At 39.6% G+C, this 25,435-nt stretch overlaps 2 protein-coding genes and 1 long non-coding RNA gene across 3 annotated transcripts; 2 read left to right on the forward strand and 1 right to left on the reverse strand.

The window, feature by feature from the left end:
• On the reverse strand, nucleotides 1-3,979 carry LOC129717588 (ubiquitin carboxyl-terminal hydrolase 16). The gene is made up of 4 exons (XM_055667602.1): nucleotides 3,825-3,979; nucleotides 3,063-3,463; nucleotides 2,192-3,000; nucleotides 1-2,121 (listed from the first exon to the last, which is right to left on the reverse strand). Exons 2-4 carry the CDS (start codon nucleotides 3,420-3,422, stop codon nucleotides 420-422), a joined length of 2,871 nt encoding a protein of 956 aa, XP_055523577.1. The 5' UTR covers nucleotides 3,423-3,463; nucleotides 3,825-3,979; the 3' UTR covers nucleotides 1-419.
• A 3,101-nt stretch (nucleotides 3,980-7,080) lies between these two features.
• On the forward strand, nucleotides 7,081-8,504 carry LOC129717598 (uncharacterized). Its single transcript, XR_008726712.1, has 4 exons — nucleotides 7,081-7,172; nucleotides 7,234-7,360; nucleotides 7,421-7,476; nucleotides 8,240-8,504. It is a non-coding gene; the product is annotated as an uncharacterized LOC129717598 (long non-coding RNA).
• A 6,536-nt stretch (nucleotides 8,505-15,040) lies between these two features.
• LOC129717593 (interferon-related developmental regulator 2) lies at nucleotides 15,041-24,592 on the forward strand. Its single transcript, XM_055667607.1, has 2 exons — nucleotides 15,041-15,993; nucleotides 22,696-24,592. Exons 1-2 carry the CDS (start codon nucleotides 15,966-15,968, stop codon nucleotides 23,979-23,981), a joined length of 1,314 nt encoding a protein of 437 aa, XP_055523582.1. The 5' UTR covers nucleotides 15,041-15,965; the 3' UTR covers nucleotides 23,982-24,592.
• Nucleotides 24,593-25,435: the final 843 nt, after the last annotated feature.

Below are 25,435 nucleotides of genomic sequence, written 5' to 3' on the forward strand. Positions count from 1 at the left end.
CATAATAATTACAATTTCATTATTATATTTATAGTATATTGACGCTCGCTGTGTGATAGGCAAAAAGAGGATTGATGAATTTCAAACGTTTTGTTAAGTTTTCTGCTTTTCGATGCACCGTCGTGGTCGTGATGCTGTTCCGCTGTCTGCTCTAGCAGTAGCACTATTCTACAAAAAAACTCTTCGGAAGATATCTCAGCCTGAATCGGAACGGCTTTCGTAGTACTATGATGAAAGTAGTTTTTTCTATTCCCAGGGTTTGCTATGCAAAAAAAGTAGCTCTAATTTCAATAAATTATTTTGCACGTCTCTGAGAGGAGATTGCCACCTAAGAACCCAGCGTCGCTTGCGCTGTAAATGTACCCAGTTATCAAGTCGAAACGACGCCAAGAACCAAACAAATGAACAAACAAAGGCGTTTAGAAGAAGCGCTCGTAAAACAGTAAATAGGCTTGCGCGTTCAACACGCTATCCTCGCTCGTTTCCCGAACGTGACTGTCGGATACGTAGTACCACTTGCCGGGTGGTGGCTCTACATCAGGCAGCAGCTCCGGCCGAGGAGTATATCCTACCGCACCTTCTTCTTCCCCATCCGAGGTGGCCGTTCCGGTGGATGATCGGCTGGTAGAGCTGCTGGAAGAAGTCAACGCATCGTCACTATCCCGCGCGTTGTTAACATTGCTGATCAGTTGGCGGGCCTGTTCCTTCGCCAGATCTCGCTCTAGCTGGAGGGCTTCCTCATCCTCTTGATCCAGCTCGGCACGCGATCCTTTCGGAAGAAACTCCCACCGTCTGTCGCTTCGCGTTAACTGTGGACGGACCTTAACGTATGCCACATAGTGGCCACCATGCATTGTGCCCGAATGTTCCACGATACCGTACAGTGAGTAAAGCAGTTTTTTCTGACCGGGTTTAACGTTGGGAAGCTTTTTGACGCGAGAACCACAGAACGGTGCAATGTCCAACACAAAGGGGAATGTGACGGATTTTGTCATCTTTCGCAGTGACCCACGTGGTCCCACTTGGAAGCGTTTGAGGTGCAAAATTAGCACCGCAGGAGGTGACGAAATGAGAAACTGCTTCGTTGCGTTCGTGTTAACCGATTTGCCATCCTTGCCGTTGATTCGCTCGGTGCAAGCATCGCAGCAGACCTTGTTGTTACCGGTCATCAGCTCGACAGCAGTGAAACTGTTGAAGCACGACTGGATGGAGCACTCGTTATCTTCGCACTGATAGCGCGGCGCTAGAGTACTGCCCCAGTCCGCATGGCTGTAGGTCCGCTGGCGACGATTCTTTAGCTTTTTGGCATCCTGATCCAGTTTCTGCTTTCCTCCTGCACCGTCAGTACTATTCAAACTCATTTTTTCCATCAAGTTCACCGCGCCCTCGGCACTCAACCCTAACTCACAGACCACGTTACAACCATCACCGATCGAAACCTCCTTATTCGGGTTTTCCGGAGTGTCATCACTCTTTTCCGGATTACCCGGGGTTCCGGCCAGTGCCTGATTGCCATTCTGATCCACTGCTCCAGCTAGTCCCTTCTTAGGTTGTGAATCATCCGTTAGGTTATCTTCGACGTCCGCATCGGACATGCCGTCATCATCCGCTCCGGACTCAGCATCTCCACCTCCTCCGGTAGCTGCCGGAGTAGCTCCAGCTTCGCTGGTTGCCATTGCATCTGCCGCGTTGCCCTCTTCGGTGCCAGTGGTTGTTAAGTTTATCAAGTTCTTGTCTCGCTTGACCCGATTCCCCTTCTTTAACCGTCGCCGGTCGGATTTGTTCAACTGTTTAGTGGTGGCTTGGGCACTGCTACCACTGCTGGCACTGTACCCGTAATCCATCTCCGGACTACCTTTTCGCCGAATCGGTGGCTGAGGTTTCTCCGCACTGACCGGCAACGACAAATCTAGGAAGGATTCGTGTCGCGACGAAATATGCTGACAGTCCTGACAGGTTAGCGTGGAGACAAGGAAGCCCCGGAAAACCGGCTCCGGTCGGATGATCCGATCGAGCGCCTGCGAGCCGTAGAACTTGATCTTCTCCTTCATCGTGTCCTCGACGCTCTGCGGGTCAACGTTCTTGGTGTAGCCAAGCGAGAGTAAAATCACCAGCTGGTATCTGCGAACAGCAAACAGAAAAAAAATCGCGATTGATCGACTTTGTAGCCGTGAAAATTTTTGGAACTCACCTTCTCAAATCCTCACTGCGAACACTCTCCAACAGGTGCCGCAACAATTCGTGGGAATCATGCTGATCCGCACCGGCAAACTGAGGCCATTTGTTGATCAACTGCTTCAGCAGTTTCTCCGGCGAAAAGACTCCACTGGTGCCAGCTTGTAGTTCACCGAGCGTTTCTGCCAGTGCCTGGGTTAGGGAGCCCCACGGATTTAGCTCTCCGACAATCGGTCGCAGCTCCGTTTCCGTGCCATCCTTAAGCTTGAGCAGTCCACCCGGTAGCTGAAACTTTTCGCCCTTTTCGGCGGATTCTTTCAACACATCCAGCAGATAGGGAGTACGAGCGAGACACTGTAGAACAGCATTGAAGAAGCAGGTATTGCCCAGATTAGACAGACCCCGAACGCGTGGCAAACTGTCTACGATAGCCACCGTGGTTGTCTGGGGAGGAGTCTTTCTGGTGCCGCCGATATCCAGTCTAATATCGCGATAGTTGGGAACGGTTACCGGAACGGCGGCGGCACTGTTAGTTTGCCCTGCCATTTGAGTGACGATGGTTGATCCGGAAGGCGCTGGTAAGGGTAAAACATCACCCAAAACAGCTCGAAGCGATTCGGGTGTGGTGTGCAGTTTCGGTTCGATGTTGAAAATCTGTGGCGAGTGGAAGGGATCTTTCGACTTACTCGCTTCGCGAGTCACAAACTCGACGCATTCCTGCAGTCTCGGATTGGACTTTGGGTTAACGTGGATATCGCAAGCGTAGCACCACACTTTCAAGTTGGTCGTATTCAAGGCCAGTGCGTGTTGATCCGAGTGGGGAGTCTGAAAACAAAATTAACAATTACAAAACGACGTAAACGTCGATTAAACCACAGAAAAAAAACCTTAAAATGTTCCAAGGCATGCTTGCTTCGGTAACGGCCGCACAGTTGTGTGCCGCACTTCAAACAAAGCCACAGGCTGGAATCTTCCTCAATTTCGAAACCTTCCTCGTCCTGTCCGACAGCGGGTTCTTCCGCGTTTAATTTAGGCTTCGATTGACCATCACGACACTTGCTGCACTGCCCGAGTAGGCCAGCCGATTTGACTACCTTCCGCACGACGGTCGGAGCTATCGATGGTTTCACGTGCACGCAGCATTCCCGACCTCCGCCCGCGTAATGATGGTTCGAACCAATCAAATCATCATTCGACTCCGTCGAGGAATCGTCATCCCTGACCTCATTGGGCTTCATTTTCACCATTTTAGACTGATGCTCGCTCAGCGAACGATTTACGATATTTACTGCGGACGAAAAAAACAATAAGTCAACCATAACAAAGAAAAATGTCAGTTCTCTCCCACCCAAGCCCCCCACCCAGAGGCATGTAAGGTGACCTAGATAGGATACAATTCAGATACAAACAATAAAATTCTTGAAACAAAACGCCTCCAATTATTGTTCGAGTGTCTAGTACAAGTTTTCATCTTTACAGAATCCCATTAATAGTCGTGGTAAAATTTAAAACCCTCGCACAGGTGCCAAATCCATTCTAGATCTGGTTGAGGTTAATTACATCGCACAATTTGTGTGCGATTTTGGCACTATCGCTACCAATGTGCTGCGTAGTTTCACCCAAAACGTTCAATTCCATACATCACTTACCGATTTTTGCACCGCCCTGGAAAAAATTGGGCAACGGAAAATGGTTTTTACTTTAAACTTGAATCGATTTTAAGTCGCACAAAGTTTTCATTTTCTCGTTTGTGAAAAACGTACGAACGAACGAACGACGAGGACGACGAGGACGATGACAATAATGACAGCATTGCTTGCGCTCGTATGTGTGTGTGTGCGAGACGTCAGCATGTGAAGTCGGGTGATTTCCGACAGGTCGAAAACGGGCCGAAGTAGAATGATACTCATTAAACCGGTTGGCTGATATGATTTACCCATGATGAGTATTGAGGTATTTCCCCAAAATTGCACGCGGCCTATGCCAGAGAAAACGAACGGCTGCGCTTGCCTCGATGCCTAATGAAGCTGTCAAAATATTGTAAGCAAAACAAAGTTTTTTTTTGTTGCATGTTACGACTCACGAGAATTCTTATTTTCAATTGAATCTACTTTTTCTAAATTGTTTTTTTTATTTGTTATGAAAAATGCCCCACGAACACAATCTTTTGCATCGTGTGCAAAAGAATCATGCAAGTGTTAATACAATCTACCACTGTCTCTACGCGTATTATTGTCTCGGGATAAGCCGTGCGTCGTTGGCAAAAACATTCGGCAAATCCAAATCCATTGTTTGCCGATGGATCCGCAAGTATGAGCGTGACGGATACATCTCAAGAAAGACCCGGAAGCAGGTTTATCGACGTTTTGGAACCACACAAAGGCAGTGGCTGTTGGATTTGTACCATAAGGAACCTGTCATCTTTATTGACGAAGCCCGAGAACAATTCCAAAAGCACTTAAACTTGTCGATCAGTGCTGCTTCGGTTACTCGAATTTTAAGAACAGCTGGATTGACCTGGAAAAAGATCGAGAGAAGGGCCATCCAGATAAAGAAGGCAAATATCCACAGGTAAAAAGTTAATAAATATTTGCTAAACTATTTTGTAACAATGATTATTTAATTTTCCCCTGTCAGATTTATTGAAGAGTTGGCTGCCTTTAAATGGGAGCTTCATCAAATTGTTTTCATTGATGAAGTTTCCGTTGACTCGCGGGACATTCTGCTGAACTACGGATATCCCAAGGAACAATTATTGTTGCCTAAACGTTTACTCTATCACTTTTATTAGGCTACAGTTGAACAACAACCTAAATGAAAAATAAAAAACTTCTGTTCAATGGTTGTTCAGTTAAATTTGGAGAAATTATTCGACACACAGTTGTTTAGGAACGGCGAAGAGGGTTTTAAACAACAACAGCAGAATATTCCATTCAACACTTGTTAAACCAGCGTTGAACAGCTGCACCGAAAAACATTTATTAGGCTACTGTTCGCCATGTGTTCGACCTGTCAAACAAAATACTTATTAAACATCAGTTAAACCGTTGCTCGACTTTAGAAAGGCTCTTGTTAAACGCTTGTTTAATTATAATCTTTGCCAACGTTTGTTTCGCGCATTAGAACGTACTTACGCAGCTCACGCTGAATAAGGACGGGGAAAATGTTTAAACGACATTAATTCAGCTCTTTTAGCACAAACAAAATGCAAAATTAAAATTCAATTTTTTTATTATAATTATTATTTGCGTCGTATTAGTTTTTTACTTGTGGATATACCTATGGATAAATTTTTAAGTTATATTAGAAAGCAATACCACCCTTTTTATAAACCATCCTTTTTGTGTTGAGTTCCTGGTGAGATTCGAACTTGCGATCCATTGCTTGGCAGTCATTGAAGAATGCTTCTGGGCTAATCTGTAATATGACGTGTGCTGTGTTTCAAGTGAATATGCTTCTTAACGTTCTGGTCTAACAAACGTTGAACAGGCTTTACATAACTGCGGGAACATAAGCTTCTTGCACGCAGCTTTATTGACGAATTCGTTTTTGCGGTGTAGCTATACGAGGACTACACTTGTGCCCTGTATGTGTTTTTTTCATTTTCCCGGACTACACCCGAAAGCGGCAGGGGATAGTTTGAAAACACCAACAACAAAAATAAATGCTATCAAATGCCGTACGAAAAAAATAACAACTGGGTGTAGTTTCGTTTGAGTTTTCGTTTCAGATTAAGGTTAAAAAGTGTAGTCCGGGACGGTGTAGGGTGTAGTACCGTCGCGAAAACGAACTAGACATAAGCAAACGGTTGATTCGACAAAACCAGGCATGCCAAATCTACAGAATATGCAGCAAATCTTGGTTTTTAGTGCGTATTTAAGCAACGGTCATACCCTAAGGAGAGACAACTGGGTATAGATTTGCATCCACTTTGGGAACCACTCGCTGATTGGTTGAAATTGAAAACCCCGAGTGCGTTGAAATTTATCATCAGGCTTGCTGGCAGTGTTGCTGAACAACATGTTTCTTTGTTTTGATTTATGTTTTTTTATGATGTTACCTGTTATAAACTAGAATATTTTCAAATGAACATTCAAAACAAAGTACAAAGCGTACAAATACGGGTGAAGTAAGAGATCCGACTTGGATAATCACTTATATCAATTACCAAAAGATCTAAAAGTGCGCAAGGTGTTAATACGGTCTGGGTAAAGTTTGGAACATACCTGTTCAGGCATATTGCTTGTGCGGAGAGTACAATTCATATGAGTCAATGAATGAATCATAATTTTTGATGGATGACACGTTTGATTTTAAGGATATTAAATATGCAGATTCTCCGGTAACCCTCAGATGGTAAATCAATCGCCTGCAGGAGGAATTGTGCTTAATGCTGATGAAAGCATTAAAACATTCAAGTATTTTCCGAGTGAATGGCATCACTTACGAAAAATACAACAGAGATCATCGAGGTGGGTGAGGAAGAAGAGTAAGAAGCCAGATGTCTCTCCTTAGGTCATACCGTGCGTCGGCATTGGTATTTTTTTTAAATTTCCAAACAAATGCAGCTCGATAAAAAGCAACACCTAACAGTTACTCAGTAATTGAAAATTAGTGTTGTGTATTATAGCATTTGGGAGCAAATCTGTTGTATTTTACTGAATATATTTATTCTTTTGGAATTAATCGATCCACTGATTCAACCGACTAGCCTGGATCGATCTTTTATGTGTTGTTGAAATCTATCATATTTATATTTTCCATATTTTTACAACAAATATGGATCTTCTTGTATATGTTCTGAAAATTGCGCATAAACTCGTTGCTGCTCTTCAGTTCAAATCTTCTGGCATCCCTGATCATTGTTATGTCGCTGTCATGTCAGCATCCATCATTCAGTCTACAGTTTTATTAGTTTAGTCTGCACTCCAGTGTTATTGTGTTGCTTGTCTCTGTTTATCGGTTTTGATCGTTTCGATTGAGTGTTCACGAGTAAGGTAATTATAGATATGAAGTAAAATCAAGCAATTAACTATGGTTAACATTTTACAATTAAAGGAAATTACTTCTGCGTGGTACAAGCCGCTGAAGCTAGCGGTCACTGTGGTTCCGCAGCAATGAATTGTCAGGAAAGGCAGCTACCTCAATTTACGAATTTGGCTTATATCATTTTCTAGAAAAAACGGTAAGTAGATACTACATTATGTTGTATCCTATTTGAATAATTTTACATTTCCATTTTTAGGAACTTCAATGAAATTCACACCAAAAGAAGATGGTGCATTTGACCGCGATGAGTAGGTGAGAAACTATATGAATGCAATCATTATGTTGTGTTGTATAAATGTACATATATTTTTGTTTTGAACGCTTCGTGTCGTATTTTTGATCGAACGCAATTTGGTCGAATCAGTTGAATATATAATGTTCACTTATACAAGAGTATTGCATCGATTAGTTCGTAAAAGGTATACTTGGTCAGCAATAATAAAAGTGTTAACAATATCTCTTTTTTCAACACTTTTATTATTGCTCACAAAGTTTCATTTGTAACTAAAGTATTTTATAGTAAATTATCAATTATTAATTTTGCGTGGCTAATCAATCAACACTATTTTAATGTGAAATTATAATTGTTAGGATTTATTTGCTTTGGCGATTGTCAAGTAAAGAGAACTAATCTTACAACTAATTTAGTTGTTTACTAATTGACTCTGAAGAAGGCTTATTGTAGCATTTGGGGATTGCAGCGATTTTTATTAAATGTTGGGAATAGTTTTATTTGACATAGCTTCTATCATTTCGATACCAGTAAGTCCGTAATTCGAGTGTACCAAACCAATGATGACGCTTTAAAATCTTTTTCAGAATTTAATTCTGAATCCTTCGAAGCGTTCGAAGCGCAAATTTGTTTGTAAAACAAAAGTTTATTCTTCAAACAAAGTTTAGGGTTTCTAGTAATTAGACGACATAAGAAACTCATATATTTATTGCATTATGCCTGTATACTTTCAATTTACTGTTTGAAAATAAGTTTTATGATTAAACTATCTGTTTTTTTTAGTTGCTGGAGGATTGATTACTGATGATGCGGGAGGAGAGGATGGAACAATGTAGCTACAACAAAACGACAACACCGAAAAAGAAAGGTGTAAGAGATTGTGTATTAAGCTACTTTCTGCATAGCTTTAAGTTATATATATTGTTTATTCAAAAGCAAGCTTAATCTGTAATCGGTTAGTCTGTATTTAGGACATAAGAAAAAGATTCAAGACCATGTATTTCTAGTGAATGTACGAAAATGGAATGTTTTTTTTAAATATAAGACACTTTTTCATCGCACAGCAATATATGTTTAATCAATCTCGTTTTTTTCCAATAGGGCGCTTAGTACTCAGTATTATTGCAAAAGAAAAATTTAATTTCGATATCTTTAGTGTTATAGATTCAAGCTTTATTCAATGCAACGATGCAACCGGTTACGGAACACCGGAACCAAGCTGAACGCGAAAGACGATTCTGATGGAATTTATTAGTGAATATTTAACTGGGTATGGGGCTAACAGCAAAGGCATGAAAACGCTGTTAGATGCACCCAAATTTATGTTTCTTTAATTGGTTTTTACTGATTATGCTTTGATTTGAAATAATATACCTTGTAACCAACCTGATAACCTGATTTTAAAAAACCTAATCGTAACAAACTCGGTTGACTAACCGTTTGCTCAATTTATTTATTTAAGTTGTGTGCTTGACGGAGAATCCGGGTGCCTTTTCAGGTTTCAAAAAACAATATTTCTTTTTCTCACCTCAATCTATAAGGATAGAAATTAGTGACATCTCAGAACTCGTTGAAAGGCAACTCTGGATATTAGTTTTTACACAGCAGCAGGGGGGGGGGGCTAGCATGAGGGACTTTTTTACTCCTAACGTGACCAGTGGGGTAACCGTGTACCCAGAAATTAAAATTCTTGTAACGTTTGCAATTTTTTTCTGATTTAAATAGTTTTAGCACTAAAAGATTCAGCGTCCGGGTTTCCCGTGGGTATATTCCAAAACAAAGGAGTTCTATAAATTTTTGAAAGGAATCTCACACTTATTGGTTCATAGTTCATGAAATTACTTCGACAATCTATTTTCATGGATTCGGGTGTTTTTGGTGATATACCTCCAATATGGTCGGTCCTTGTTTTGTTCACTGAATGATTACTCTAGAAAAGCCCCATGGGAAATTTGTTCCCCAAATGGCTTGCTGGAGTTGGTTCATGAATTGGCTTCCATGATATGGCCATAATATCGTCAATTTTTTTTTAATTTTTTGGAATAAAAAAAACTTTAGGGGGAACACTAACGACTTTGAAAGAAAATAAGTTGCCGAATCTTTTAGTGGTTTGGAAACAACGTTCATGCTGCGTTAAACTAACTATGCGATGCGATTAGAAGGATGTTCCATAAAACCGGTAATCTAACGTTCGCGTCTATAAGAGCTAAAGAATCGTTCCTTGAAAAACTTCAAATGCATATATGCAGCATTTGAACAACACGTGCAGAATAACAGTCGCCAGGTTGCCGTTTGAAATGTTCAAATCGCTTTTATTAGGCGAGAACGCCACTGATGAGCGGAGACCTTTAAAGCGCTTTAGCGCAGCACATATTTATTAGTGTTGCTAATAATCTCTTGCAAACGTTTGAACAAATTCTGTTAAGCTGGAGTTCCACTATTGGATTAATATATGAACAAAGAATGCGGCAACGTTTGTACAACAAATAATTCAACGCGTTGTTTATTCAGCACCGGTTGCATCTACACTGCTCTTATTCCACATTTGCTTTCATAAAGGCTTCCAAATTGTTCCTTGGGATGGCATTAAAGGCAAAAAGGTTATCTATCGCGGTGAATTTAGAAGACGCCCACGAGAATCATATTTATGTTTTCTTGGGCAAACAGGGTTACTTGAGTCTTACAGGACTGAAGGAACTTTACCCGACAGCGGAAAAGTAAATACGTATCCAGGATACAAGATACATTGCGATAAGAACATCATAATATACCTTCGATCGATGGGTATCCTACCTATCTTCTTACCGCCGTATTGTCCAATGTTTATTCCAATAGAGGTGATCTTCGGACTTTGTAAGAAGCATCTGAAGCGAAACTATATCGAGAACAGTAAGAAGTCGCTTTCAATAACGATTACCGAAACATTCATGAATTTTAGAAACTATTCCTGTACCCATCTTTTCCATAAGTGTGGGTATATTTCGGGGAATAATTTTGACCCGAATATTGGCCTTGATCAGCCACTGAACGCTTTCGGATTTAATAATAATCATTAAATAAAATACAGATTTTATAATTAAAACTATGTTCTGTCAAACTTTATCTCGATTAAGCGTGGTCAACATCCATTACGTCACCAACTTCTGCTGCTACCTTTTGACTAACTGATGACTCTCGTGGCGCCATACAGGTCTGCATGCCTTTCAACATGTCTCGACACATGTTCAGTTTTTCGTTTAAGCCTTGTGCAAGCAGTTTTACCTCAAAAGCAAAACTCATCAGTTCTTCCGTTTTATCTCACAATACTTTGATGTTCGGAGCAAGATTGTCCACAATGTTTTGTGCAACTACTAAACCTTCACGTACAGATTCTGATCGGCTTTCTTCAGAGGACGAAAAATATGAAAACATTCCCCTAAGTTCAGCTGGGAGCAACTGTGTCACTAAACCAGCCTGAAGATGAGCTGGGGATGCATGAATCCAGTTGGCCCACTGAATCCAGCCCGAGTCGTGGCTTCTCAAATGGGGATTCTTTTTTTTAATTCCTGAATCAGCTCATCAAGGTTTACGTTGCTGGGTGCTCCAGCCCTGTCCGTTTCACTGGGTTGCAGAAGTCTTTTGTTGACTTCCTCCCAGATAGCAACAGAACTAATGGATTGCGAATAGGCAAAGGCATACACATTCATTACCTTCTCTCGCCAATGTAGCATAATTTTTCCCTCTCCCAACTTGTTCAATCGAATCATGGTTTTTCGTTTTGCATCCCGTAGATGAACGAAATTGTGAATGTCGCGAATATCCGGTTTTTCTTTCGCAGCCCACGAAACCTTAATTCCGTCAACTTCATTCACGTCGATTTCCCGACATAAATGTGGTTCGACAACATTCCATATACATTCGAGCACCTCCGCCAGATACCTCTGGAACTTTTGTTTTCTTGTTTATGCACACGCCGTTCTTCTGCCTGGTGTACTTTTTCATAAAATATTTGGCCTGGAAACAGAACCGGTTCACCTCTGCTTCTTCATCGCTTTCTTCGGGTAAACCGGCTGTATCCCATGTAGAATCATCGGTAATGAATCGCTCAATATATTTGCTCAGATTCGACGCTTTCGGGTAATCTGGAACCTGTTCGGGAATTCCATTTACAGCAAAAGGATCCTCTTCTTGGTCACAATTATACGGTGGGTCTTCTTCGATTAAATATTCTATACATCGATGTGTGCTTCAGGGGTCTCTTCTAGATCTTCTTGCTGCTTACAATTATTATCTTGCAGATTCATTACTACAGCAAACAAACACAACGACAATCTGATAATCTATAAGAAACCATTAATATTAAATATTAAGTATTAAACTCACCTTTACCTGCAGTTTCAGTGAATTTATAAAACGTAAATTCCACTGAGATCGAGATTAAAACAATTTTTTGCTGTCGATGTCGTTGTTGACAAATGTTTGTTTTGGTATCGTCGCTTCAAAGCAAGGGTTGCCAGTACCAAATGAATATATTTCATGTTGCTCTGTAAAATGCAATATCGGTGAAAAAAAAATCTGACAACTCTGATGTACAGTGTCTATTCTCTGATGCGGTGTTTGATTTCAAAGTCGCCTTTTTTGGTGCGGCGAACAAGTCTCAGAGAATGGGACAATAGTATTATTGTAGGGCAATGATTTAGTGCTTACTGGTTACTTGGGTTTAGCTTCTTCGCTTAAAGTTATAATCCAGATTAATTTCTTTCAGGCTTTTGTTTTTGATTTTAGGGATATTTTTCAGCATAATCTTTTTTATGCTCTCTTATTTCCTTAATAAGACTTTTTAATTTTTTTGGGATTTCTGTTTCCCTGGAAAAAGGTTGTTGAAATTAAACTTGAATTAATGTTTACGATCGGTTTGAAATGATTTCAGTCAGTTTGCTTCTCGGAGCGTTTTCATGCATTTCGAGTTCAACCTGGTGTATTTGTTTTTTTTTATTTTTTTTTTATTTCTTTCAACTTGTATAAAAGTTTATCTTTTTAGTTTCTACAGATTACAGATCTCAGTCATATTGAGCTAACTGTTGAATCCTTTTATTTCTGGTCTCTTATTTGATTTCTTCGAGTCGTTTTTGCCATTTTATGCCTTTTGTTTGTCCTCAAATTTTGTCATTTCAAAGCAGATTCTAAAGTTTATTGTGTTGTTGTTCTCACGTTTAGGAGTGTTTTCAATCATTCTAAGCATTATTTGTGGCTTTATTCTTCTGGACTACAATAGCGTTTTTTTACAGGCCTTAGACGCGCCATTACGAACCCATCGTGGTGCCAATATTTTGCTTGTTATTTTTCGGTCATACAAAAATGGCGTCTTTCCTTAAGCCTGTTTTTTTAAATTTATTTCTTTACCGGTTTGAAGCGAAGTTATTTAACTTTTTTGCAACAACCAATATGAGGTCAACATATCGAAGTTTTTTCAGCCTTTCTAATACCAAATAGTTTTGTATCAGCTAGCCTGATGCGTAGTTATTTTATATGAACATTACTAATGTTTTACAACATTATGGTAAACTAGCATTACTGAGAGCAAAATATGCGCCATAGTGCTACCGCGAACGCTAAGTTGAATGCATTTGAAAAAAGTTTTCAAAATTTCCGTGATTCTCAAAATAGGGTATTCTCTGCTCATACACGTACTTCAGCAGCGGCCGAAACAACAACGAGCGAATGCATGAAATAAACCCTATGGATTATGTTTTAAGACCTATATTTACATTCCTTTTGGACATCAAATTAATCAATGTTTTTCTTGCTTTTTTTTCTCAATGCAAAAATCAAAAAAGTGACAGAAAGTGCTCCAAATAAGCAATTATGATACATATGAAGGTTTGCAACCTGCAACACTTTATTGGTTTGCTTTTTCGCCTTTTGAACATTATATCATATATTAGAAGCATTTAGATCAGAATAAGCACTCACCTAGGGGTGAGACAGCTTTTATCTGAGTTACTCTTATGCTTGGGAGTAACTCTAATTTACTCAATATTACTCCGAAATATCCAGATGATTCACATCTCCGGTTACCTCGAGAACAAGAAAAATATATGAGCGGTGAGACCGATTAACATTCATATTTATATTCACGGTGGGAAAAGGGTTTAAAGATGGATTTTCAAAGACACGAGAGTTACTTAGATTTGCTCTTTATTTTTCACGTTTTCCTAAAAAACTCAAATTTACTCTCCTTTACCTTAGTTACTCTTATGCTTGGAAGTTACTCTAATTTACTCAATATTATTCTGAAATGATGATGATGATGATTCACATCTTTAATTGTCTTGAGAGCAAGAAATATATATGAAGCAACATTTATGTGTATATTTGCGGTGGGAAAAAAGTTTAGGGATGGATATTCAGAGACACGAGAGTTTATACTTAGTTTTGCTCTTTATTTTTCAGGTTTTTCTCAGAAAAACTCGGAAAACCTCAAATTTACTCACTGTCTTACCCCTCGGCACTCACTCAGAATTCTATAATAGAAAAAAGGGAAGGGGGGAGGGGTATCTTCGATTATTGTGACATTTTGATACATATGGTGGAGAGGGGGTTAGCTTGAGCATTTTAACTAAAAATAAATAAATAAATGAAAAAGAGATCACAGAGTTCAACTCAAAACTGCATAATTAATTCATAGTTCTACCACAGAGAACAGACATTCATGTTTATATAAAGAAATTTGAAAATTGTGTGTAAAAATTTTAATCAAAATACGTTAACACACTAACGACATCTGTCTTGTGGTGCCCCAGTTGCACTGCATCAATATTGCCGTATAGATATTTTATCGATATCAGTGCTTGGTTTGTTAGTGACGCGAGCGCCACATAGCGGGTACATTACCACTTACTGACGGTTGCAAGTTTTTACACATTTTTTGAAAATAAGATAAAAGTCTAGTTATCTTTAATAACCTATTTTGTACCCTCAGTAAAATCGTTCTAATTTAGAAAAATTCATTTTCTACGAGTTTCTCAATTTTTAATGAATTATAAGCAAAGAAGGGGAGGGAATATAAAAACGTGACGTAATTGAGGGGAGGTGATCAAGGAAGTTGTGACAGTTTGTGACAAAGAGGAGGAGGGAATTATTTTTTCAAATATCGCCCTTTAACGGTACACAGCTAAAAAAAAATCGTAAACCGAAAGTGACAACAGAATGCTTTTGATGTGATTACTGCTGTGAAGCAAAATGTCGTTTGTTCTGGTGCGGAATAATAAGCAGTGGCATTATCCAACAAACAATTTTGATGATTTACAGCTTATTAAGCTATTACTAAACGGATTGCGGCTGAACTATAGCTTAAGAAGCCATCATTTAACAAAATTGTTTGTTGGGTAATTCAGGTGCAGAAAGCATCAGGCAGTTTATTGTTTGCTCATTTGATCGTCGCTCAGTCCCAAGATGTTTTGGCTTGCAAGAAAAACATTGCGTTGGTTCACAGCCCTAAGAGTGTGAACGCTGTGAACTAAACCCATGCAGCACAAAATTACTCTGAAGCATGCCTTTGCGCGCGCACACGCCTGACAGAAGAACCGCGTGCCGTGACAGACAGCTGTCAGTCCAAAGTTCGCTTACGACGACGAGGCATGGAAAATTTTTTATTTGCACACGCGTGAACAGTTTTTTCAGCCCCAAGTGCATTCCGTTGTGTAAGGAAAGTTGCAGAAATCTGTCGCGAAAAGGAAGGGAAAATCGATTTTTCTTCACCAATTCGCAGCAGTACTCAGTGCGATTACTCATCCAGACGCGAGTAGAGTGATTAGTGTGTGACGTAAAGTTCGGGAATTGCTTAATATTACCAGCATTAGCGTTCGGTAGTGAAATCTTAGCTGAAGAGTCATCACTCAGCAGCAGCAGCACACGGGACATCGAAATCGATCGATAAGTGATTTCCCAGCAGTAGCAGCAGGAGTGAGTAAGCAGCGGCAGTAGCAGCAGCAGCTGGACAAGCACATCATGCTCGGTGCTTCATTTCACAACATTGCTAGCGACTTTGATGCCCGAGTGGATAAAAACGAAAATCGTCTGTACAAAACGACTGGCATAGCCAAAGGTACTTTTATTGCGAGTGAAACAATCTGTCCCGTAACAGGTTTGCCTATCGTAGTGCCGCAACCTCAGGGGAGAAGATCCTGATTTCTGTCGACGACGTCGACGTGAGCCGCGAACAGAGTGAAACACAGCGGGCCAGGCACTGATTGCAATTTTTGACTTTGCTACTAAATCATAAAATAAGTGTGGGAGAGAACAATTTCGAAACGGCTTACGGCTCAAAACTTGTTAAGTCAAAATAGACGAAGAAAAAAAAAAAGTAAAACCTACACGCTAGTAGAGAAAGGTGCGCATAGAAGCTGGTTTTAAATTTAGAGAAGCAAATAGGAAAACGGTAGGATTTTCTGTTGAGTTGCAGTTGAACAGTGGAAGCAGGCTGAAGTCGTTTCCGTCGAGTGGCAAAGAAAAGTGCAGCAGCGCCAAGATGCCGCGGAATCGCAAGAAACATCTCGGTAAGTGTTGAACATTACGAGCGCCTGCTGTCTGCTGCGGCAGGCTTAAATGGCTCAAGGTTACACGCTTCATGCTTTGTGGAATTTTTCGTTGCTGCGCTGCTTAGTAGCCGCTGTCGCTGTCACTGTAGCTGTCCTTGACTATAGGAATCGAGAGTGAACCAGTGACAGCGCTGCCAGCAGAGGTGTTATGTAAAATGTGATCAAAATCTTAATCCAGTGGTCAGGTTTTTGTTTAATTGTTCTAACTCTGTAAGATAAAGCGCAAAGATTTTTTGATGATTCATTGCGTCGCGCGTCACTCGCCTCCTCGATGTTCTGTGTTACCGATCGGTGAGAAATCAACACCTGCTGACACGCGAACGCGAGCACGCCGTTACCAGCTGATTCGACTTATCCCTTGCGATTCTAATGTGGAATTGTGAGTTGTAATGGCTACTTTTCGCCCTTTTCGCCCTCACTTTGTCCTGTACACTTAACAGTTAGCTGCGAAGTCTGTGTATAATAAACAAAAAGGTCGAGTTCTGAATCGGAATGTAGCACCAAGGCTTTGCTTCGCTTTTACATTAAAAGTACTTTTGTACTCTGGGAGATTTTAACAAGGTAAATAATCTGTCTTCGCACTAAAATTTGCTCATCTTTCCAGTAAGTTAGTAATTTTTCTGGTGTCCCTCAGTCGGAATGTTAGATTTGAGAGCAAAAAAAAAATGAAATCAAACGCTGTCGGTTTTGATGGAATATTAATAATAGTTCTAAGACTTATATTAGTTTTCGATTACATTTTCTTCCTGTGCAGCAAAGCATTTTCTTCATCGGTCTTTATTCTTTTCGGATTGCTGCCGAAATTATACTAATAGTACCTGTGCATTTTTTCATTGGCCAAAAAGTTAAAATTTTGACCGTTTTAAGGGCTTTTTTTAGAAGACGAAAGATTTGAGCCCTACCGCTATACCAAATTCGAATAAACCATTTTATTTGACACCCTACCCTATATACGTTGCCGTAAAACGTAATTCTACGCCAAAATCATGGAGGGGTTTTTTGTTTTTACAAAAACAAAAAGGCCGGCTGGAGTTGAGAAAAAAATATCTAAGAAAATTTGAAGAAAATGTCGTGTGAAGTCTGATTCTGATATACACTCAAATTGCTTTTTACCCATTTTCTCCACCTGGATTTCAAAATTTTTGCGTTTTAACACGGGTTTCTCACGGAAGTCAGTTTTTATACGGATTGTTATGTGCGCTTAGCAAACCTGTAATCAACTGGGAATTTAAACAGATCGACTTGAACTGTCCTACAGTACGGTCGCATTTTACCAACAGCTCGAGGCTAAGTCCTAGACTACCGAGAGATATTAAAATTTTGTTTTTCGCTTTCAACAGGCAATCTTTCTAAAAGACTCCCTGTTGAAAGGCAAAGTAATAAATTTGTTTTTAAAGTTAAAGAGTGTTTAGTGAATAAATTTGGTTTGAGATATTTCTAATTAAATTCTATAGTGAAGTGAAAGTGTAGTGAAGTTGTCCAGTTATGCCTGGAAAAAATAAAAAAGCTCGCTTTGATGCGGCATCAAGGAAACGTGAGGCATCTTCTCCAAGTGACACTGAAATTTCGACTAACAGGTATGATATTCTTTCTTCTGTTGGGGATCTAGAATTCCAAACTTCTCATACTGAGCATAAAGCCGTTATAAAGAAGGTTAAAGTTCCACCTATTGAGGTATTTGTAGCAAACATTAAAGCATTTCGATCAGAACTTCCATCATTTCTATCGAACGTGAAAGTTAATTTTCAAATTGGTCGCCAAGGCGAAATTCGTATTTTGGCCGAATCTTTTGATGGCCATAAACATCTTTTACAGTATTTGACTGAAAAGATGTATAAATTTTACTCTTTTGATGCCAAAAACGAGAGACCGTTTAAGGCTGTGTTGAAGGGTCTCTCAAATGATCAAAGTATTGATGAAATCAAAGATTGTTTGTCAGAATCACTTGGTTTTGCCCCCAACCAAGTAATTTTGATGAAACGAAAGGCAAATGCCAAAATTTTTCAAACTGGAATACACCAGGAAAATTACTTAGTACATTTTGATCGTACCAAAGTACATAATTTGAAATCTTTAGAAAAAGCACGTGTTTTATTCAACGTGCGAATAAAGTGGGAAAATTTCAAGAGACATGGAGGAATCCATAATCTTACGCAATGTCGGAATTGTCAAGCCTATAGTCATGGAACTCGAAACTGCCATATGGCTGCAAAATGTATGATTTGTGGTGACACTAGTCACACAAAAGATATCTGCCCCGTGAAAGAGATCACTAATAGTTTCAAATGTGTAAATTGTGGGGGAAATCACAAATCTAATTTCTTTAATTGTTCTGTAAAGTAAAAAATTATTGCTTCTAGACAACGTAGGAATTCTAAACAACCTGTTGTCAATGTGGGTAATCAAAAGACTTTCAGTACCGTTCAGGCATCACCAGCACTTTCATTAGCAGGTGTGTCTGTGATAACAAATTTCAGAAAAATAATCCTGTTCAGGCAACACCGGGCTGTTCATATGCCAGTGTCCTTTCGGAAATATTTCAAATTCAAACAGTAACAAATCATTCGTGTTTGGTGCTGAAAAATCAGCCAGTAATGATTTAGGTAATCCAACTCCCGAAAAGATTGAATACCTACAACAATCCATGCTGCAGCTAATGTCCGTTTTGTTGAACTGTAACTCGATGTACGAGGCTGTTCAAGAAGGTATAAAATTTACAACTAATATTGGTATGAAATTAAAATTCAGCAATGATTTTAAATAATGCTGTAAATTTTCTAAATTGGAATGCTCGCTCTTTAAAAGCGAAAGAAGATGAATTTTTCAATTTTTTAACAGTCCACGATGTGCATATTGCAGTTGTGACTGAAACGCTTTTAAAGCCAAATATCAAACTAAAAAAGAACCCAAACTATATAGTTCATAGGTTTGATAGAATTGATGTTGCCGGTGGTGGAGTTGCAATAGTTATCCACCGTCGAATAAAACATCGTGTTTTACCCCATCTTGAAACCAAAGTTATCGAGAGTTTGGGAATTGAAATTGAAACAAGTATTGGCATTTTATTTATAGCCGCAGTGTATTTGCCTTTTCAATGCACTGGTGAGCGAAAAAATTAATTCAAGGGAGATTTGCAAAAACTCACAAGAAATAAATCTAAATTTTTAATCATCGGTAATTTTAATGCGAAACATCGATCTTGGAATAATGCTCAAAGCAATTCCAATGGAAAAATATTGTTTAATGATTGCTCGGCTGGATTTTATTCAGTTTTATTTCCAAATGGTCCTACATTTTATTCTTCTATTAGGAATCCATCTACAATTGATTTGGTACTAACAAATCAAAGTCATTCATGCAGTGATTTATTAACTCATGCTGACTTTGATTCTGATCATCTTCCCATAACATTTTCTATTTCCCATGAAACTATTTTAAATCCCACTAGATCTGTGTTAAATTATCACAAGACTAATTGGGATAGATATCGTTCTACGATCGAAGAAAATTTGAATGATGATATTATTTTACAAAATAGTGCTGACATTGACAGAGCATTAGATAATTTTAGCAGCTTAATACTCAATGCCCGGAATTTATCAGTTCCTAAGGCTCGAGTGAAATTTAATGCACCAATTATTGACAGTGAACTTCAACTTCTTATACGTTTGAAGAACATACGGAGACGTCAATACCAAAGATCTCGTGATCCTGCTTTGAAAATTATTTTTCAAGAATTACAAAAGGAAATTAAACATAGATTCACTCTCTTGCGAAACGAGAATTTCATGAGAGAAGTTAAACAACTAAAACCTTATTCAAAACCTTTCTGGAAGCTTTCGAAGGTTCTTAAGTAACCTTCGAAGCCAATCCCAGTCCTTAAAGATGGCGATTGCATTTTTCTAACGAATGAACAAAAATCTCAAAAACTTGCTCGGCAGTTTGAGAGTGTTCATAACTCCAATTTGAACGTAGTAAGTTCTATTGAAAATGAAGTAAACCAAAAATATGATCAAATCACCACCCAAGAATTTCTTTCTGAAGAGGTATTGGAAACAAACTTGAATGAGGTGCGAACTATTCTCAAAAAATTCAAAAACATGAAAGCACCAGGAGATGATGGGATTTTCTATATCCTCATCAAAAGACTTCCCGAAAACTCTTTAAATTTCTTGGTAAAAACTTTTAACAGATGCTTTGCACTAGCACATTTTCCTACGAAATGGAAAAATGCCAAAGTCACTCCAATTTTAAAACCCGAAAAGAATCCAGCTGAGCCATCAAGTTATCGACCAATCAGTTTACTTTCCTCTATTAGCAAACTTTTTGAAAGAATAATTCTCAATAGAATGATAACACATATTAATGAGAACTCAATTTTTGCAACTGAGCAGTTTGGTTTTCGCCATGGGCATTCCACTACTCATCAGTTACTTAGAGTAACAAATATGATTCGAACTAATAAATCTGAAGGCTATTCGACTGGAGCTGCTCTTCTAGATATAGAAAAGGCATTCGACAGTGTTTGGCATAAAGGTTTAATAGCTAAAATGTCAAATTTCAGTTTTCCGCTTTACCTTACAAAGGGGAGTATCTTGGGCCCAATCTTATATAACATTTTTACTTCTGATCTTCCTGATTTACCACCAGGTTGTGAGAAATCTCTGTTTTGTGACGATACAAGCATTTCCGCAAAAGGAAAAAGCCTTCGTGTTATATGCAGTCGGCTACAAAAAAGTTTAGATATATTTTCTTCATACTTGCAGAAATGGAAGATTTCCCCTAATGCTTCTAAAACACAGTTAATTATTTTTCCTCATAAGCCAAGAGTTTCATTTCTCAAACCCACCCATAACCACGTTATTAAGATGAACGGTGTGGTCTTAAATTGGTCTGATCAAGTTAAATACTTAGGGCTAATTTATGATAAGAATCTTACTTTCAAGGAGCACATTGAAAATATCCAGTCAAAGTGCAATAAGTATATCAAATGTTTATATCCTCTTATCAACAGGAATTCTAGACTTTGTCTCAAGAATAAACTGTTAATTTACAAACAAATTTTTAGGCCAGCAATATTATATGCAGTTCCCATCTGGACAAGTTGTTGTGCAACCAGGAAGAAGACACTTCAAAGGATTCAGAATAAACTTTTGAAAATGATTTTGAAGCGTCCTCCCTGGTTTAGCACGAACGAGCTACATAGGCTCACTGATGTAGAAACATTAGAAAATATGTCAAGCCAAATTATCAACAAATTCCGACAAAAATCGTTGCAATCCTCAATTGCAACGATTAGCTCACTTTATAGTCAGTAAGATAGTTTTAAGTTTATTTTAAGTTTTGTTTTATTCCTTGTTTTTTTTCCTTGACAAGTAGGTTTAATAATTTTCCTACAATTACATTAACTTAACTGCGAAAGCTAATAACATTCAATAATATAAAAAAGCGTACAAATATATATATATATATATATATATATATATATATATATATATATATATATATATATATATATATATATATATATATATATATATATATATATATATATATAATAGTGTTGAAATGTCACCATTGACAGGTTGTTTGAAATGTTACCATTGACAGGTTGTTTCCAACAAATTTTTATAGTAATCAGTTTTGCATTTTCTCTTGGCGTCATCGGTTCGTTTAGATACATGTTTCAACATATTTTTATAATGAGCATTAGTAGGGTCATTTTTCATTTTTTTCAAATATTTATGCTTGAGTGTTATCCATTGCCACACATAGTAATTCATCCAAGGGCAGTGTCTAGATTTAATTTTTACATTTATACGTTTTGTTGTTGTACATTGCGTCAGTATTGTAGTATTGTAGGTGTTTATAATGGTGGTTAATGATTCATTCACATCACTACAACATTCATAGTCATTTAAGAAGTTAGAAAAAAAAATTATTCTATGACGCCTGAACGTGGGAACATAGTTGAATGTGTACAAATTTACTTTCACCTTAACATAGGTGTCAGCAAAAAATATTTTCCTTTTTCTCAGATTAACTCTACTCTCAGACACTTCCTCAAACAGATTAGTCGTTCTAGTTAATACCTCAGCTTCCACTATTCAAGTACTAATTACTCATACACTGTGTTGGCCCCAATACCTCATTACCTGTGGTGTCCGTTTTTGGCCAAAGTGTATGTATATACGTATATACGTGCTGTATAACTATTGTCCCCTTCGTCATCGCTGCTGCTGCTGTCCCCCCGGGTCTGCTCTTTAAAAGCTCTCTTTAAAAGTTCAAGTTTTGATCCAATTTTCGCAACGTGCGGCAATCCACATAAATAACAGACAGATACGAGCACTAGTTGGGATTTAGGTATATTTCTGTTGTTGTTTTCTTCCTTGTTCGCAGCTGCGTGTGTAAATTAGACCTTACCTAAGAGCCGCCACTGCCCCTGTTGCTCGCTAGAATTACATGATGTGGCAGTCGTCAGCCTTTGTGTGACTCTTTCGAAACACGTTGCAACTGATGAATCGTAATTTATTTACTATCTGCACTATATGCGCATTTTGCGCTGGTTGTTGTTAAACAAAGACAATTTGTTGGATCAAGTCCAAAAGCGATTTCAGTTGATAGTTGTTAATTAATTTTTTTCGTTCATCTCCTTTCCAGCCAATGGCTACTCGCACCACAACGTGGAATCCGATGACGAACTGTCCAACGACGCCGGCAGCGTGTACTCTTACCAGTCGGAGAACGCTAACGATGCGTCCAACAACAACAACAACTTCGATGGCGACCAGCCGGATCAAACCGGCGGAGGCGGTTTGGAAAAATACGAGGAGAAACTGCTGCAGGCTATCGAGAACGCCTCGGACAAATCGCTCCAGACGCGCATCAACGCGTTCCAGGTGATCAACGAGGTGCTGGTCCACCACTACATACCGGACTTTATCGACGACCGCAAGATGACCCTGATGGACGCAATCGAAAAGTCAATCAAGAAGGGCAAAGGTTCCGAGCAGTCGTGGGCGGCTCGGATCATTCCACTGTTGGTGATTCAACTGGACGGCGCCGATGATATTAACGAACTGATAAAAGTGCTGAAACCGGTGCTGGTGGCGACCGCGCTGGACACGGCCGCTTCCTATGATGCCCGGGCCAAGTGCTGCATGGCACTGGGATTGATGAACTTTCTCGCTTCGGACGACCCGGGCGATCTACTGCCACTGATGAAAAATTTTGAAACCATCTTCTCCGGAAGCTATCTGAAGGGCGACAGCAGTCCGAGCACGGCCGGTATTGACGCTGCCACACTGCACAGCTCCGCGCTCAGTGCTTGGGCTCTACTGCTAACACAGATCCCCTCCGGTGATCTCGTAACCATGGTCACCAGTGGAAGTGCTCTAATCCCTTCAATCAAAAAACTAACTGGAATGCTTCAAAGCTCCCACCTGGAGGTCCGCATGGCTGCCGGAGAGACACTGGCTCTTATCTTGGAAAGTGGCCGTTCACACGACGAAGAATTCCTGGCCGAAGAGCTAAACGATCTGATCGAAGCCACCCAAAAGTTGGCCACCGATGCTCACAAATATCGCGCCAAGCGTGACCGCAAGGTACAACGGGCCACCTTCCGGGATGTGCACCGCTACCTGGAAGAGGACATCTCACCGGAAATCTCCATCAAGTTTGGCAAGGAAACGCTGCTCCTGGACACCTGGTCACTGCACCATCAATACATCTGCCTGCGTAATGCGCTCGGCTTCGGTATGCACGTTCACCTGTCGGAGAATGGCTTTCTGCGCGATGTTCTCGAGCTCGGTGCCAAGATGGACGAACAGGAACGCAACTCCAAGATAGCTAAAGCGGAGAAAAAGTTTATCAATGCTGCCGCTTTCAAGGCACGATCGATCACGCGTGGCAAAAATCGCGATAAACGGTCCGCTGTTATCAACTGAACCTAACACCTAGTGATGGCTGTAAATAAGTGTGATTAACTATTTTTTTTGTCTCAAGAAAACAAAAACAACCGTTCAATTATTTTCATACTTCGTTTAGTTTAGGTCATTCAAATCTTATTTGTACACTTGGTGCTTGAATGAATTTCCTTAGCGGTGTTTGAAGTGTTTTTAAACAATACGATACAATCCGTAGAATGGTTCAAATTTTTTTGGAGCAGCCCAAATTCCTTGTGGAGCAGCATTACTGAAAAAACGGTTAGTTTTTAGACTCGACACAATAATCCCTAAATAAACAATGACCAGTGGTGCCCATTTTGTCTTCAACCGTAGCAGCTTTTCTCTAGGTAAAACAATAAATTTCGTATAGTAGGAAGCAAAACGAAAGACGTTTTCTGGTGGAAGAAAGTAGATGTCATCCCTCTCCCTACCATGTTTACTAGTGTTGTACTGCAAACAAACCCGTAACCCGTGACCGATATAGTAAACTATCCAATTGCGTGTAGGGAAGGAGTTCCGTGTAATACTATTATTATTATTATTATAGCCCAAAACCAGTTAGTGTGCGTAATAAACGATTAAAATAAAGTAATCCGTGCATCGCAAATCGAGTACAGTCTTTTTTTAGCCATTGATGGAAAAGAAACCCCAAACATGCATCGAAAGCCCAGTCAAAATGGTTCTGGAAAACGACACGAAACGCGATAACGTGGCGCGCAACGGTGAATCGACCAAGAGAAATGAGAGTAGATCGGAGACAGGCACGCAATACGCGGGGTACCTGAATGATGACGACATGTGGTGTATTTTCTAACACTCCTCATCAAATGTCGTCGTAACATTTCGTTGACGATAGTCCTAGAAGTCCAAATAGCTGAGTTGTGTGATTTCAAGTGCCCTAAATAGAAAGTCAGTCGCCATCTGTTCAGTATAGCTTCCTTGTTGACCAACTCTCGAGCATAACTCTTCTTTGTCTTATTGTACTTAAAGAGAGAACTAAATCGATCCGCTTGCACAAACTGGATGCATCCTTGGTTGTTCCTCATGATTCTTAACTATACTCCGATTCCATAGATTTGAGCGTGACACGGCACCTTCTGAATAGAGGAAACGTCCGAGTAGCACTCGCACGCCCATTTTGTATTTTCGGATCCGAAAAATTCTTGGTTGCTCGTGTACTGCAGCTTAGTGTCTTTTGTTGGTACATGATACCGGAGCACTCTTTTTGTAGAGACCCAATTGTTTTCCGATCGACGATGGATGCACTCATGGCGATGTCTAAACGATCACTAACAGCCACATAAAGTTGGCACGCACAAGACCATGGTAGACCGTGTTATCCGGAAATGGTGAGCTAGTATCGATGAAGTGTTTTTTTTTTCAAGGTGATGCAAAATCTGAGAAGATAACTCAGGGACGAGCTCAGGGAGTGGGGTTGAGTTTGCTAGACCTCA

Source organism: Wyeomyia smithii, chromosome 1 (genome assembly GCF_029784165.1).
Source record: "Wyeomyia smithii strain HCP4-BCI-WySm-NY-G18 chromosome 1, ASM2978416v1, whole genome shotgun sequence".
In the NCBI taxonomy this organism is placed as follows: domain Eukaryota; kingdom Metazoa; phylum Arthropoda; class Insecta; order Diptera; family Culicidae; genus Wyeomyia; species Wyeomyia smithii.

Bases quoted from the DNA above. Each gene is read 5' to 3' on its own strand.
- LOC129717588 (XM_055667602.1), bottom strand. From the start codon at position 3,422: ATGGTGAAAATGAAGCCCAATGAGGTCAGGGATGACGATTCCTCGACG. The intron at 3,001-3,062 runs GTTTTTTTTCTG...TTTTGTTTTCAG, and splicing joins ATGCCTTGGAACATTTTAAG to ACTCCCCACTCGGATCAACA. The intron at 2,122-2,191 runs GTGAGTTCCAAA...TGCTGTTCGCAG, and splicing joins CGCAGTGAGGATTTGAGAAG to ATACCAGCTGGTGATTTTAC.
- LOC129717593 (XM_055667607.1), top strand. From the start codon at position 15,966: ATGCCGCGGAATCGCAAGAAACATCTCG. The intron at 15,994-22,695 runs GTAAGTGTTGAA...TCTCCTTTCCAG, and splicing joins GAATCGCAAGAAACATCTCG to CCAATGGCTACTCGCACCAC.